The sequence below is a fragment of the Pezoporus occidentalis genome, unplaced genomic scaffold (genome assembly GCF_034315485.1).
Source record: "Pezoporus occidentalis ecotype Australia unplaced genomic scaffold, CSIRO_AGI_Poc_V1 ctg177, whole genome shotgun sequence".
NCBI classification, from domain to species: domain Eukaryota; kingdom Metazoa; phylum Chordata; class Aves; order Psittaciformes; family Psittacidae; genus Pezoporus; species Pezoporus occidentalis.
Window position 1 is genome coordinate 852,480 of NW_026913607.1, and position 15,652 is coordinate 868,131.

At 44.8% G+C, this 15,652-nt stretch overlaps 1 protein-coding gene across 1 annotated transcript; it reads right to left on the bottom strand.

Annotated features, from left to right (window-relative positions):
- Nucleotides 1-1,233: 1,233 nt before the first annotated feature.
- POGLUT1 (protein O-glucosyltransferase 1) lies at nucleotides 1,234-15,398 on the bottom strand. Its single transcript, XM_062614662.1, has 11 exons — nucleotides 15,312-15,398; nucleotides 14,787-14,877; nucleotides 12,392-12,535; nucleotides 11,818-11,953; nucleotides 9,237-9,358; nucleotides 7,591-7,650; nucleotides 6,472-6,571; nucleotides 5,631-5,689; nucleotides 3,395-3,562; nucleotides 2,348-2,404; nucleotides 1,234-1,719 (listed from the first exon to the last, which is right to left on the bottom strand). The coding sequence occupies exons 1-11, from the start codon at nucleotides 15,382-15,384 to the stop codon at nucleotides 1,563-1,565; spliced, it is 1,167 nt and encodes a 388-aa protein (XP_062470646.1). The 5' UTR covers nucleotides 15,385-15,398; the 3' UTR covers nucleotides 1,234-1,562.
- Between the last annotated feature and the right edge of the window lie 254 nt (nucleotides 15,399-15,652).

Below are 15,652 nucleotides of genomic sequence, written 5' to 3' on the forward strand. Positions count from 1 at the left end.
GTTTGCTACCAGCCTCCAAAAAACCCAACTAAAAGCAACCCTAGAAAGATTGCAGAAGGGATCAGAGGAGAGAATCTGTGAACACCTGGAAAAAAAGAAGAGCTGAATCCACCTCTGCATATCCTTTCTCTGGGTTCTTCAGGGTCCTTGGATGCTGACCTTAAGGCCAGCCAACCAGTGGGAGCTTGTTCAAGGGGCTCAGTTCTGCATGGCTGTTTGGGCACCCAGCTCATCTGTTGGGAGGATAAACCATCTTTATCTCAGTTGCCAGCCACCTGACAGTGCTACTCAGGCTCAGCACTGTGTAACATCAACATCACTATCTGCTCCCCTGTGAGGTAGGTAGTTTAACTGTCCAAGGACCACTCATCCCTTCAGTGGCATGTCAAAGCCTTGCCATCTGTCCTGGGCTCAGCTGCAAGTTATCTTTCTCCTTCCTAGTAGCTGGTGCAGTGCTGTTATTTTGGCTTTAGTCCAACAGCAATACTGGTAACACACCGATGGTTTAGTTGCTGCTAAATAGCGCTTACCCTGACCAAGGACTTTTCAGTCTCATGCTCTGTCAGTGACAAGGAGCACAGGAAGCGGAGAGGAAGCAGAGCCAGGATACTTGACCCAAACTAGCCAAAGGGGTATTCCATACCATCATGCCCAGGATAGAAACTGGAGTGAGTCACCCAGAACGGACCAATTGCTGCTCGGGACGGGCTGGGTATTGGTCAGCAGCTGGTGACTGATTGTATTGTGCATCACTTGCGTTCATTGTTTTTTCTATCTCTTTTTAGTTTTATATTCTCTCCCCTTATTTCCCTTTTATGTTATACGTCAGTTATTGGACTGTTTTTATCCCAACCCGTGGGGTTTACATTATTTCAATTCTCCTCCCCATTGTGCCCAGAGAGGGGCGGGAAGAATGGGGAGAGTGAGCAAACAGCTGCATGCTGCTGAGTTATCAGCTAGGTTTAAATCACAACACCATCAACCTCTAAACCACCTCTAAAACCTGATATAAACATTAAGCTCTAAGCTACATAAAAAGGTGAACCCAAATCCCAGTACCTGCTTTTGTCAGAGAACACCTAATAGCCTGAGTATTAATACCCTCACGGGTGAGAAAACATTGACTGCTTGCCAAACACAGGGGCAGGTATCTCCTGATTGAATGTCACTGACAGTTGTTGCCTTGCCCACAAGTACAGAGGACTTGGTAAAAAGTCCAGTAAAATTCACAGAAAGGTTTCTCATGACTGCATGGGCTTTAGGATCATTCTGAGGCAGGTAAGTAACTAAGTCCCAAATGCTAAGAATCGTCTTCCAGGCCTGACCATAACCGCCCCATTCAATAGCTATCATCATCCAACATTGTACTAAACAATCTTACAGCAACAGTACAACTGGGTCCCACCATATAGGAGTGATTTCAGCAGCCTACTGCTGCTCTCTGCAGTTCTAGAGTAAAGAAGTCTGAGAGAACAAGAAAGAAGATACACTGATCTTCAGATTTCCAGAGAGATCAGTCTGAGTTGAAGAAGCCTGGAAAAAAAGAAGAAACAGAGAAGTCTCTACAGTTCTGTTTTCCACCGTTCAGGAGCAATCTCACTGTAGCTCTTCTTCCTTTTCACTTCATAAGTCAAGGCTTGGGAATATTCACAAAGCAGATGCTCCCAGTAGCAGGAGACATCCTCCATCTGCAAGTGCTCTGTGATGAACTGGCGTCCCCTAGAGATACACAAGGCACAGTCAGAACCAATTCCCAGCTCCTACAAGTCTTTGGTTTTGTTTTATATGTATATCAGCTTTCACTCCTCTGTGTTTTAAATGAGAAACAACATACACTGCTCTGTCCCGTCTATTTTAATTTCACAATCTTCACCCACACTTGCAGCTCTAACAGTTGCAGTGCTTTTGTCACCCTGAAGATGGTATTTGTTATCTGGGATAGTAACTGTCAGATTTCACGTATCAGATACAGCCTGAGCAGCACCAAAGCATGCTGCTTCAGAAGCCAGTTACTGCCAGCCTACACACACAATGATACAATGCGGTCACGGTTCCCAGGGGTCAGCTCACCTCCTTCCTAAATGAAAGCTCCCAACCTCAGAGAGCTTTCAGTGGGGTTTCTGACATGGGTCACATCTGAACCAAGGACTAAAGCAGATAATCTTGTTCCCTGGCTCCCCCTGCTTGTTACACCTTCTCCAACCCTTCTGCTGTTACTGCAGATCAATTATGCTCAGTCTTTTAATATCAGGTTGTCTTTTGATAGGTGCTTTGATAGGCGCTTCAAATGCTGCATAAGCAAATGGTTTGGAAGAAGACTGCCTGAGAGGCAGGACACACAGCTTACCTGTCTGAAATTTCTTGTGCTATGGCATCATTCTCCTTTACAAACTGCAACAGCTCCCTAAATGAAGACCAACAAAACAGCTATGAAACAACTTGCTCACGGGAGAACACTGTCCCTTAGCTAAACTACTGTGGAGGATGACAGCGAGTCCATAGAAGAGCACTGGAGCTTGTGAAGGGACTGGAGCACAAGTCTTATGAGGAATGACTTGAAGGAAATGGGGGGGTTTAGTCTGCAGAAGAGAAGGCTCAGTGGGGATCTTATCGCTCTCTACAACTGCCTGACAGGAGGATGGAGACAGGAGGGGGCTGGTCTCTGCTCCCAAGGAACAAGGGATGGGACAAGAGGAAACAGCCTCAAGCTGCACCAGAGGACAGAGTTCAGGTGGAGATGAGGAACAATTCCTTCCCCAGAGGGTGCTCAGACATTGGAACAGGCTGCCCAGGGCAGTGGTGGGGTCACCATCCCTGGAAGTGCTCACACCCCATGCAGATGTGGCCCTCAGTGACATTAGTTAGTGGTGGCCTTGGCAGTCACCACTGTTACCTTGGGGTAACAATCTGACTTGATGATCTTAAAAGGTCTTTTCCAACCTAGTTGATTCTATAATTAAGGATCTACAGCCGAGCAAGGGACTGGTGCTCATCATTTCAGAGCACAGAAGAAAATTGCCCTTCTCATTTGTTCCACTTCTGTTCTGGACGGCATGGTGGAATCTGGGAGCATTTCTAGCCTGGAGTTAAGTTCCTCTTCCCCTCTATCTGCTCTGCAGGCCACACTTGCACATTCAGTGCCTAGTACCTGCTGGTTCAGTGAGGGTGACTGACCTACATACTCCAGTAAAACCATTACTATCCAAGGAATATGAGCAAAGGATTCTTTTGTGGCAGTAATACAGAGAAAAGAACACGAGCTCCAAGAGCCTTTGTCAGATGCCTAGGATTGGGGGCACTTCCTAGAGCAATGCAAACCAAACCACCTTCCCAAACACAGGAGCATTTTCCTGTGGCATGCAATGCTCCACTGAGCATGCTTGGAGTCTCACACCTGACATCAGATAGGTCCGATCTGACTGGAATGTAGTGGACCCAAGGCTTCAGCTGCGGATAAAAGAATTCCAACCACTCTTCTCCAACGTGAAAGACAAGTGAACCACATAAGAAAAGGTGTTTCAACCGGAAACTGGCAGCCACTCCCCGGAAATTGAACAGATACCTTTAAAAGGAGAAGCAAAGAGAAGGTCCTTGGTTACACCTAATGCTTTGTGAGGAAATTCACTGAGAAACTGGGCTCTGAGCAGTAGCCAACCTTCCTTCACAGGCAGCCACTGGGAGCAAGGGGATCTCCCTCACACACCAGAGTTGTGCACCGGCCACTAAAACAAAGAGAAAAAGTTTATTTGAAGCTACTCACAGGAAAGGTGAGCTGAAAATAAGGATGTTGTAGATGAGCTTCTGTGGCCTGTTAAAATTGAGGGAGAAAATCAAGGTGTGAGGCTCTACCTGCCTGTGCCAAACCAAAGGAAACCTCATGGACAGCTGCTGGCAAAGCATAGAAGATCTCAACACGGACGCTGATCCTGTGACTCTACAGCTTCAGAGACTGTCAACCGCAAGGAGCTTTTTCACAATTCTCTCATCTTGCAGTGAGCTTTTCTGTTCATTGCTCTGCTTTGCCATATCTATCTCAGCTGGGGGTTTGGTTTTTGTTTTTTCTCTAGGATTTTGCTTTAATCTGAATCTGATTGTTTCATATTAACTTGGGAATGCAACCCTAGGAGGTTAAAGAGGCTAGCACACAACAGACAGACTTTGCAGATAACAAAGACTCCACAATTTGGTTTTCAGTATTTTTCTGCCAAATCAGTAAAGTGGGCTTGAGTGGGGAGGATTTCTCTTAGCAAACTGTATCTCAGAGGGATGGTTGGTTGTTTACTTGCTTTCTTTTTTAAAACCATGTTTTTCCAATTACATAGAAAGCTGTTTTTCCTGAGAGGAAAACCCCTCAGTTCATATATAACTGATCTTTGAAGTCAAACATTTTGAGCTGGGGAAAGGGAATGCTTCTTTTAATGAAGCTATTTTGGGTGAAATGGGGCTTCTATAGTATATGTATATTGGGTGAGATAGGAATTATAGCTAAATTTAGTTCAGCAGCAAATGACAATGAGTAAATCTGAACTGATATTGTGTTCTTTGTATTACCTGGGAGCTCTAGGCCAGCATGAGGAAATCAACAAATACACGTAGAGATTTAACACAAACAGCGGTCTGGAAGCGGTCTGTCCAGTTCCAGACACAGCTCCCACCATCCATGACCTCAGCCAAGTCACTGAGCACTGCTCTCAGACAGCCTGCTGTAGCACCTGCACCACAGGAAGCAGCAAGGAGTTCATGCTGACCCTACCAGACAAAAGTGTGTGAGAATGCCTCAGCCTGCACTGTATGAGAGTCTTAGGAGGCAGCAGAAATGGGACGCCTATGTGCAACAACAGAAGGGAGAAATCTGGGCAACAGTCTAGTGAATATGAAATGAGGCAAGTCAATCACATTTGCACAAAAACACAGATCCAGCCAAATGACTGAGTTCTATCAGCAGATTCTATCTGGCAGAATTGTAATTAGGTAGTTTTAAAGCAAAACAAGCAGCAAAACATCACACATATGAGTGCATATACACTGAGCTTATATTTTTACACAGAAACCCACAAGAATATTACACCAAAACGCCCTCCCTAAAGCAGTTAGAAACTAAAAATCTTTGTAAATCAAAACCCACATTCTCTCAAACAACATACAAAATATGAGTCAATACTATATCTGCTCAATCATATTTCAGGTTCTCTTTTACTATACACGTCCAGTGGCAGTGTTTACCTCAGTATGCACATGAAGACATGACTCCTTAGTTCCCTATGTCTTTGAAGACAGCAATGCTACGACTGTAAAAAATGATTCAGGACACACTACTTGGTACAGGAATGTAAAGAAAAAATGATAGAAAGCCTTTTTGATTTAAAAATATCTATTTGCTTATTAGTGATCTAAGACCTTTTCTTTCCCCAAAGCAGTTTATTTCTCCTGAACTGACAGGGGAAAGCTGACACTGAAAGAGGCCATGCTCATCTCCCAAATTTTCAACTGCCTTATGTCTGTTCACAGGCTTCCTTATGTGCATGGAGCTGGTTGCTGGAATTAGACCTTAAAATAAAATGAGACTTTACACCATACAAGGAAAGACATAACCTGCAGCCCTTGAACAACTTACTAATCAAAGCTCTTACTTGTATTTGCAGTGATCAACCAGGGGAATTTCCTTTGCAGCAGGCTTTCCTAATGTATCCTTAAAATAAAGAGAATTTTAAAAGAATGGTAAGTTTTATGTGGTGATTTCATATTTGTTTTCATTCTCAGTTAGAAACAAAGCTGAGATCTCAAAGCCCTCTATTCCTACTTCTGAGAAAACCTTCTCTGGTGGGTTCTTAGAAGTATTATTAAGAATTCCCAGCCCTTCTAACAAGACAAAGAGCTCAGTAAATTACACACAGCCTGTAAGCAAACGCCAGCACAAACACATTAAATGATAATGTTTACTTGGCAACTACAGAGAGGAAAACAGCTTGGGACAAAGGACTATGTGAAGCCAAGTATAACTGGATTAGCCAAGATTGTCTGGAGAGAGCTGGACTGTAAACTAAGTATGGAACTAAAGGTTTAGCAGCAGCAGTTATCAGAAAGTTATCAACAAAAAAAAAACGGGAAACTGAGATTACAGAAAAAGGTTTAAGACTGATAACACCACACAGGCAGCTCGGGGATAGAAAGGGAAGAGTTGAATAATTCTGTTGTAGTGGAAGAGGAGGAGAGTGGCATTGATTCATTCTCTTATGTGTGCTAGTTTCCTTGAAGAAAAAGCGTAGATGGAAGACAAACATTTGGTCTCACAGGCCCTAGAGACACCTTCCTTTCATCCTTCAGAGGTGTGGCCATGAAGGGAACTACAAGCCTCCTCCACACTAAAGGATCACCCACAGACCCCAGAAGATACTTCCCAATCATCAAAGCCATCTTGCACTGCTACCCTTTCTGGCCTTCACACTCATGAGACAGACAGCATCCACACACCTTTTCAGATTTCCAAGCCTGGTTTTTGGTGTACTCAGCATCAACGAGTTCTGGGTTTTCTCGGGACAGCAAAATGAGCGGATCTCTCTCAGGGCTTGTTCTACAAAAAAAAAATGCCATCAGTAATGGTCTACCCACATGATCCAACATAGGTAACAAACTACAGGGCTCAACACCCTGCCTCTTCATGTGGCTGACCTCTCTATGTGCCCAAAAAACATTATTAAGTTCCTACCATATGGTGTACTTCTGTCCAAGGGCATATTAGCAGAAGAGAAGGAATTATGTATCCTGAAGTGATTTGAGGCCATGTTTTTTTATCTCGCTTACTAAATATTTAATAGCATTATTTGAGCAATTCCCAAGCCAAACCAGCAGAGATGATGTTTCCTTCAGGCTTTACCCTGGTAGGTGCCAAATACTTCAGCTTTCTCTGACTTGGGAAGGAGTTAAGAGATGCTAAGCATCTTCAATGCCAACAGTGATTTAAAACACCACTGATAAACAAGGTTATGACACCCCTGAGACTTGCTGCTCATCACCTCCTGAGCCTACCTGGTATCGATCAGATCCTTCCCTACTGGGGATGGGGGAGAAACAAAGAACTGGGTTTAACATTGTTTCCAAACTGTCACTGGAGGAAGGGCAAAAATAATCTACTCTCTTACCCCCCACCACTCAGGTTAACTTAAAACAAGAGTACTTCTGATTCAGTGTCAAGCACCTGCATAGCAAATAAAAGTCTTCAGAACAGGAAGCAGCATGCACATCAACATAGAATCTTTAAATGTGGATCATGCATCTGCAGTTCCCTTCATAGAACAAAACAAGTTGTTTCCTAGTGTGACAGTTTTACTCATTAAGGAATAACATACCAAATTCATCACAGCTTCTGTTTCCAATATTAGACTTTCATAATAAACTGGTTGCAAATGGCAATTCTGATCGAGAATCATTAACGGTGAAATGCTGCTGTACCGAATGTTTCACTTTCCTTGCTTTAAAAAGAAACTACATCCTGGTTTACACTTCTTTAGGTCTTTGAGATACAGAAATTTCTGCACACAGCTGTCACAGCATGTGTCAGTAGAATCTCCTGCTACAGGAAAATGTGCTCACCTGGATCCTCGGAAATATCCTTTAGAGATTTTTTTCATCCATGGCCATTTTTCTGCAGATCTGAAAATATTGTTTATACACGGCAATGAATGATTTAACATAACCAGGAAACAGCACTCTCATCAGTTGTTACAGCATAATCTCTTTATATTATTCTTTGTTTTTCAATGGAAGTCACTTTCTTCATTAGAGTAGAAAAACCTCTCAGCCAGGTCCAACAGAACACGTTTTCCTATGAATATTGTGTTTAAGGCAACATGATACAGGATACTTTTCAGTACACCCCTTAGCCAAAACAGTGAATTGCACACAATCCCCTCACCAAACCTTAAACTTAGGGCATTAAAATTTACCTCAAATTTGAATCCACATTTTGTACTGTTGCTCTCTTTTTCTGTACTTCACTGAATATGGATACTGCAAAATGACTAGAGAGTTTCTAACTAGTTCCCAATTTCACTCATTTCCCAATTGGAAAACCCAAGCAAAGAACAACCACCAAACAACCAACCCTGCCTCATGTTTTGCATTTAAAACACAGGGGTTCATTGTCTTCCCAAATAACTTTCATTTTACATCTAAGCAAGTCCTTCAAAACAGCTGTTCACAAGTTTTACTTCTGTCAGTGCCGTCACCTGCCTCCCTCTGGGGAACTCTTTGTGGTACTTTTCTGTTGCACCTGGCTTGACATCTAGGTCCTGACCCCAAACTGATCAAGCTTTGCACTACTTATAACCCAGTGACACAAGTGGGGCTCACTAAGAAAGCAAAGATAAGTAAATGCTTTGGACCTTCATTGTATTACATCACATTAGGCTTCAGCTATCATTAGTCCCATAGATCTTCAGATTTTGAAGAAAGAAACACTCAATCTTGACATTGTGTCAGGTGATTGACATAAAGGTGATTTTCTTATAATGTATCTATGTTCCCTCGCTGTTGAACACTTTGTCACTCTCCATGGGAAACAGCCCCTTATTCTGCTAACAGTCAAAAATCCTGCCAAAAGAAAGACTCCCAGTCAGAAACATCTTCTGTCTTACTCTCAGCCCAGTAATGACTCTTGATTCAGCCCAGTAATGACTCTTGATCCTTGGGAATGATTCCAGGTTTCTCTATTGCACAATGACACTCAAGTAAAACCAGATATAAAGAAGGCTTTCCTTTACCCTTCCAGAAGCTTACACAAACATCCCAGATCATCCCTGCAGTGAAAAAAACACAGCTTCTACAGAAGTAGTTGGAAACGAAGGAAAACATTTCCATATGCCAGGGGAGATGTCTGCAGGCAAAAGATAACTGCTATGTTATTGACAATCTCTATCCCAGCAAAAATGATAGTAATCTGGCCCTGACAGCATGAAGAATGGGTATTATTTTGTCCTCTGCATTTCTGACTCAAGTGTTGGAAACAGAAAAGCTCATTATAACTTCTAGATACATCATCCAAGGTTTCCAAGGAAAATTCCTATACAGTAGCTAGGCTGTACATAGTTAATGAGAAGCAAACGGATAGATCACAGGCCAACAGACCTATGGTCTTAGATTTCTACATTGGCCCGACGCTGCCCAGTGGTTGGTGGATTTTACTGTGCGTTTGTCTTCCATTAAACCTCCACAAACACATAATCACTTCCAAAACCTACCTTCTGAGGTCCTCTCTCATGAGGTCCCAGCGCCCTAAACCTGTCGGGTAAATTGGCCAAACAGCTGGTCCTCCTTCCCAAAATGTCCAGGCAGGATACATTATATCATTGTAATCAGGTGTCTTAAGAAAAAGAAGAGTAATGTAAGAATAAGGGTAATATCTACTTCAAGTTTACTCACTGAGCCCACCAGTAATGAATGTCACTTCTGGGAGTTCTGCTTGCTTTCTCCATTACCATTCCATGAGCAGCCATGAGAGCTTTGCTGTCACCATGGTGCTACTGGGGTTCTTTGGAATAAAGCCTAGTAATGAAATGTTTCAGTGATGTTAGAAAGGCTGCGTGACAACATGGGACCTTCACGCTAGAAAATAACAAAAAAGGTCTGTGACATAGCTGATGAGTAAATAGCAGAAGACCTGAGCTCCATTCATTTTTCTGAAGATTTGTGCCTATGTGTAGCTACAAATGTTTTCTACTAAAAAGAAGTTAAGAAGCATTATTATTTCCTCAGACACAGAATCACTTACACTTTGACATTTAGGTTTCCCACACTTCCATTCATTCCAGCCTTCCTAGAGCTCACTTACTTCACTGTAACAAATACCCAACTCACATAAGAATTTCATTTCCTCACTCCTATTTGGATGCTTAAATCCCCATATAACCAGAGGGGAGAGACCAGCACTTAAGCAAGACTCAGCCCTTTCATGAAACCAAACTATAGGTTGCTTCCTTGCACTAATAATGAACTTCCTATATAATTATCCATCTACCTGTCACCTGGAGATATTGGAGAGGTTCCAAGGCCTCCAACATAGTCAGCAGGTTGGTGCACATGACATAGTAACAGGGGCTGAGGAATGAGTTTGTTCATGCAGACAAGAGGAGGCTTGGAGGAATCTAAATGCTGTCTCCTAATGGAAGAATTCAGATAAGATAGATCAGACTCCTTTCAGAAGTGCAGAGACAGAATGAGAGGCAACAAGCTTTGATTTCAAGAAAGGAAATTCTAATTAGATATTGGGAACATGTTTTCACTCTGACAGAGGTCAAACACTGTCTGGGGACACCCTGTATCCAGGATGTAGCCCAGAGCACCCAGATCTAGCTGGTCCTGCTTTGAGGGTCAGGGTGACCTCTTGAGATCCCTTCCAAGTGAAATGAGTGTGTGCTTGTATGATCTGCTCCTTCTCAGTCTTGGCATAAACAGGCATTGATAAGAAATCATGACAGCTCCACCACCACCCCAGGGCTGGCCTTCTGAGGCGCAGAGTAGGACAATCCTTCAATCCCTTATGCTTTCAGCCTTACAAAGCACCCTGTACCAGCATCCTGGAGCCTTCCTCACAAGGGATGGTTAAATGTGAGCTTTGCCTGGGTCACTGGGTTTCAGTTATGGACAGGGCTGAGCTTACAGTTCAGATACTGGAAAACAGTGACTGGAGAAGTCAGTTTCTTGCTGGGTCCTGCAAGGCGCCCAAGGGCAGGATGATGAATACAGCTGCAGAGATTGAACTCCTGCAACCTGCTCTGCAACAGTTTGGGTTCTGCTGGCTAGAGTTAAGGCTATGCAAGGGTCAAGACAGCTTACTGGCTTATTACTACATTTGGCAACAGACATGGTTATTGAATGACAGTTCTTGCAATGCTGCTCTGAAAACCCAGAGAGTTTGACAGCTGGGGACTAGCCAACAGGTATAGATCAGACTGCATGAGCTGAAAACCTGGGTTCAGAGTAAGACACTACAAGTTAGCAGAAACAGAATAGGGCCTGAACTAGGAAGACCAAATGGTTTACTGCCTCTTTCTGCATATTACTTTCTGCTGGGCTTCAGCTATGACCAGGATCATGATCAGAGTTAGGCAGCGAGGATGCAGGATTTGGGCACATTGGGCATACACTAAAGCATAGCAAGATTAGCTGAAGCTTGAAGTGTAACAGTATTTTGTTGGAAAGGATGAGACACTATGCTACAGTTAGGTTTAATAATGGGAGAAGTGGGAAAACATACGGGAGGGCTCTCGAGTGTGGAACAGAGAAGCAGAGAGCAAATGTATGCACCTCTGGGCATGTGTGCATGCCTGCAGATGGAAAACAATATCCAGGGGAAAAGGGCTCACAGGAGGCAAGAATACTACAGAGAAGAAAATCGGAAACACTTATCTGTGGTACCAGAAAAGAGAGGACTAAAATATTCACATTAAATGAGATGAACTGGATGATAGCTGACTGATGATCAAAAAAGCCTCAACAATGCTAATAAAGTGCAGTTACAATTTTAACAGGGGCACTGCAGCAAATGACAGCAATGCTGGCACATATCCCATCCAGCTGTGCATCATTCCACTGTGGCAGACGTACAATTTTTGACCTGGAAGAGAAGCTAATGAGGTAAAAACTGTTCTATCAATAAATCTGCAAACCTGCCTGCCAGAAAACTGGAAGCAAAAGCAAACATAAAGAGCAGGCAATTTTGACACACACAAAATCTGTGGGAACCATCCTCAAAAGTAGGTTTCCAAGAGAAAGGAGAACATGCATGACTCAGAAATGCTCAGCTTTTAAAGATGTACACACCTTACTGAAGGAGAAGACTGGGATAATGGGTTTCATCCATGTGGGGACCTGGGGGTAGTCTCGCACATTGATCACCATTTCCATGTCAGGGAGGCGGTTGATGATCTCCAGAAGGAAGTGCTCAACTCCACTGCATCTGTAGAGAAATGCCATATGGGAAAGAGCTATAAGTAGAAGGCAGAATCCTACAGTCTCTTGTAGGCCTTTCCCTCTGAACAGGAGCAAAGGAGATGGCAAGCCTAAGCCATATCATGATGCAGGCTGGGAACTGCCTCTAGCAGCGTCTAAGCCCCAGTGCAGTACAGACACGAATGAAACAACCCATTCTGGTAAATCTGGCCTGATCTGCAGCTTCCTCTGGGATCCTACAACCAACCAACCCTTTGTAGACTGAAGTGCCACAATGACACATACCTCTTGCTACACTTAAGCCTCAAATATTTTCTAGGTTTCTGTTCTGATGAGGAATTCAGACTTCTGAAATATAATTGTACTCAATGACTTTCAACTTGGCAGCATTGGAAGCAGTGCTGTGACCCAGCTAGGGTGACAATATCTTCTGCACAGCACTTACCTTGCAGGGAACAAGCAGTCCTGCTCACGGTACAGTTTGCTCTTAATGATCTGGTAGTGTGTCCCAAGCTTCCGGCTCACCACATCTGACATTATTTCCTTGGAAATGCCACCTTGAAAAGGAGCCAGGTCCTGCTTCCAGACACTGAAACAAAACAACCAGCCATTATTATGTACAATAAGAAGGATACTGTGCATTAAATTACTGCAGTATACAGAACAGACTTCTAGCTAAAACAAGCTGTCAGTATCTTCCAGGAGTGCTGCTATATGTGGCATAACAGGGAATCTGATTTAAGTCACTTGGAAGAGCTGTTACTCCATCAAAAGTCCAACCTTCACTCTTTGACTATGTGCTGTTTGCCCAAACAGAAAGCCTAACACAAGACTCTGAGGCTAAATCAAAATGGACAACTCCAGCTCCTCTCCTAGAAAGGATCTTACATACCCTGGCAGGTTATGGGTAAAAGTCTTCAGCTCACTTAACCTTTGAATTGCAAAGTTTGTGCTCTGGCCTTCCATGAACAATGGGCCAAGACCAAATTCCTCACACAATGTCATGCTGTTTAGACATTAAAATAGAACGGAAGAGTCTAGTTGCAAAGAACAGAATCACCCAATACTGCTGGGGGCAGTGAAAGCCAGCCCAGGACAGGCCTATGTAGCATGTCCGCACGTCATCAGTGAGCTCCAGGAACACTGTGAAAACATAAACCTAGTGAACAGAAGAAAATACAGGAGGAAGCAGCTTCTATAAACTTAGTCTAAAGGTCTAAGATCAAATTGCTTGGAAAATTTAACAAACACTGTCAGACTGTAACAGCCATGGAGACATTCTCCCCACTTTTTGGTAGACACTGACTCAGTGCCTTAGTTTAATGTAGCACTATTGGGGTGATCCCACTGTAAGGGTGGTCAAACACAGGAAGAGGTTGCCCAGAGAGACTGTTTCTCTCTGTTTGCACAGATAGTTCCTACTCTATGAGATATTCAAGCTTGACCGGCCACAGTCCTGGCAGCCCTGCTTGAGCAGATGGATGGACTTGACAATCTCAAGATGCCCCCTCCAACCTCCAGGATTCTACTATTTTGTAATGAGGTGGAAACCAGTAAAACTACATAAAGACTTGCCATTGTGCAGATGGGCTGACCAAAGGATAAGCAGTCTGGTAGGGATGCAGATGTAATGACTTTGAGATCAGGAAGAAAGTTGCAATTTTATGAACCATCAATGTCATTGTAGCCTAAGTGACAACCGAAAGGTAGCTTTTAAAAGCTCACATGAAAGACTTGCTAGCAACACTGCACTGAGTGAATAGGCAGAAGTGGATTGTTAAGATACAAATATCACCAGCTATGTGCACGGTTTATCGCATGATCATATATGAAATGCTGAACAGTCCATGGTCAATGTGTATGTACAACCTCAGAGGACAATAAGGAGTGTGATCAGTTTGCAGATGGACCTACCTTCTACTGGAACTAGGGAGGTCAATCTGTTTCACACAGTGCCATTAATAACTTCCTCCTTGCAAGCACCACCATCATGAAACACTCCAGGCTTGGGGACAAGTGGCTGGAAAGCTGCTCAGTGGAAAAGAACCTGGGGGTGCTGACTGATGGTGCTGAACATGAGTAGCTTGGACGCAGGCAGCCAAGAAAACCAACAGCATCCTGGCCTGTATCTGCAATAGTCTGGCAGCAGGGCCAGGGCAGTGACTGCCACCCTGCACTGGTGAAGCTGCACCTTGAAATCTGTATTCAGTTCTGGGCCCCTCACTACAAGAGAGACACTGAGGTGCTGGAGCAGTGCCAGAGAAGGGAAACAGAGCTGGTGCACAGCCTGGAAAACAAGTGGGATGGGGAATGGCTGAGGGACCAGGGGGGATTTAGTCTGGAGAAGACAAGGCTCAGGAGGACCTTATCACTCTCTACAACCACCTGACAGGAGGATGGAGCCAGAAGGGGGCTGGTCTCTGCTCCCAAGTATCAAGTGAGAGGACAAGAGGAAACAGCCTCAAGCTGTGCCAGAGGAAGTTTGGACTGGATATTAGAAAAAAATTCTGCACCAAAAGGGTGATCAGGAACAGGCTGCCCAGGGCAGTGGTGGACTCACCGTCCCTGGAAGCATTCACCCTTAGTGACATGGCTTAGCAGTGTCTTGGGAGTCCTGGGTTAACAGCTGGACTTGATGGTTGTCCTGGGTTCAGCTATACCAGTCATAGGTGAACCCAGGACAATGATCTTAAAGGTCTTTTCTAACCTAGCTGATTCTATGATGGCTGCAACCTTAAAGCCCAAACATTCTCAACCTGATTCCCAACCATCAGTGCTGGCAACAGTATTTCCTCTCATGGCCAGAGGCCTCTGCAGGCAAAAGGAAACCGCTCTCTCACCTTTGGTGGCAGCTGCAATTCTCCTTTACACATGGCTTATAGACTTCCACAGCTTTCTTAATTTGGTCCGTTATTTTTTTCCATTTGGCATCTAAAACACACACACAGGTAGGAAAAGTCATAGCAATCCATCCCTTACACTACCACAACAACTAGCGGGAGCTGAACAACATTCCTGGTCCAGTTGGCAATAGCGATGCACCAGGGTCTCCCAAAACACGCCAGCACTGTTCCAGTCCCTGCAGCCCAACGAGGGGATGCTTAAAGCAAGGAGGAGAAAAGAGGACCCGCCACTGAAAGGGTCCAGAGACGGAGGAGTGGTTTAGGCGGCCCGCTCTTCCCGGCTTCCTTTCCACCCCAGGCGGCCACCGCGGGGTGCTGTCTGAGGTGAGACTCCCTCACAGAACTCGCCGCTTCCGTCCGGACCATCAACCCGCCCCTCATGCAGCGAAGCCGCATCCCGTTCCCCATCGCTCGCAACACCCTCCCGCCTGGGCAAGGCGAGAAGCGTCGTACCCCGCTCACCTGCGGGACCGCCCGCCATGGCGGGATCCAGCCACCACAGCAGCACCCATAACGCCAACGCCTGCCGCCGCATGCCGCCGCCGCCGCCACCTCGGCTCTACTGCGCATGCGCGACCCTCCACCGGAGGGACAGCGCTGGGCAGTGGGTGGTGACGCCCTGACCAAAGATGGTGGCCGCCGCCGTCAGCCCGGCACAAAGATGGCGGCGCTAGCTGCGGTTATGGTGCCGCGGTGCTTGATGGGAGCTATAGTTCCCGCGACGCTCAGTGGCGGCGTCGGCAACTCCGCTCCTGTGCGCCTCAGGAATCATAGAATCACAGACTGGTTTGGGTTGGAAAACA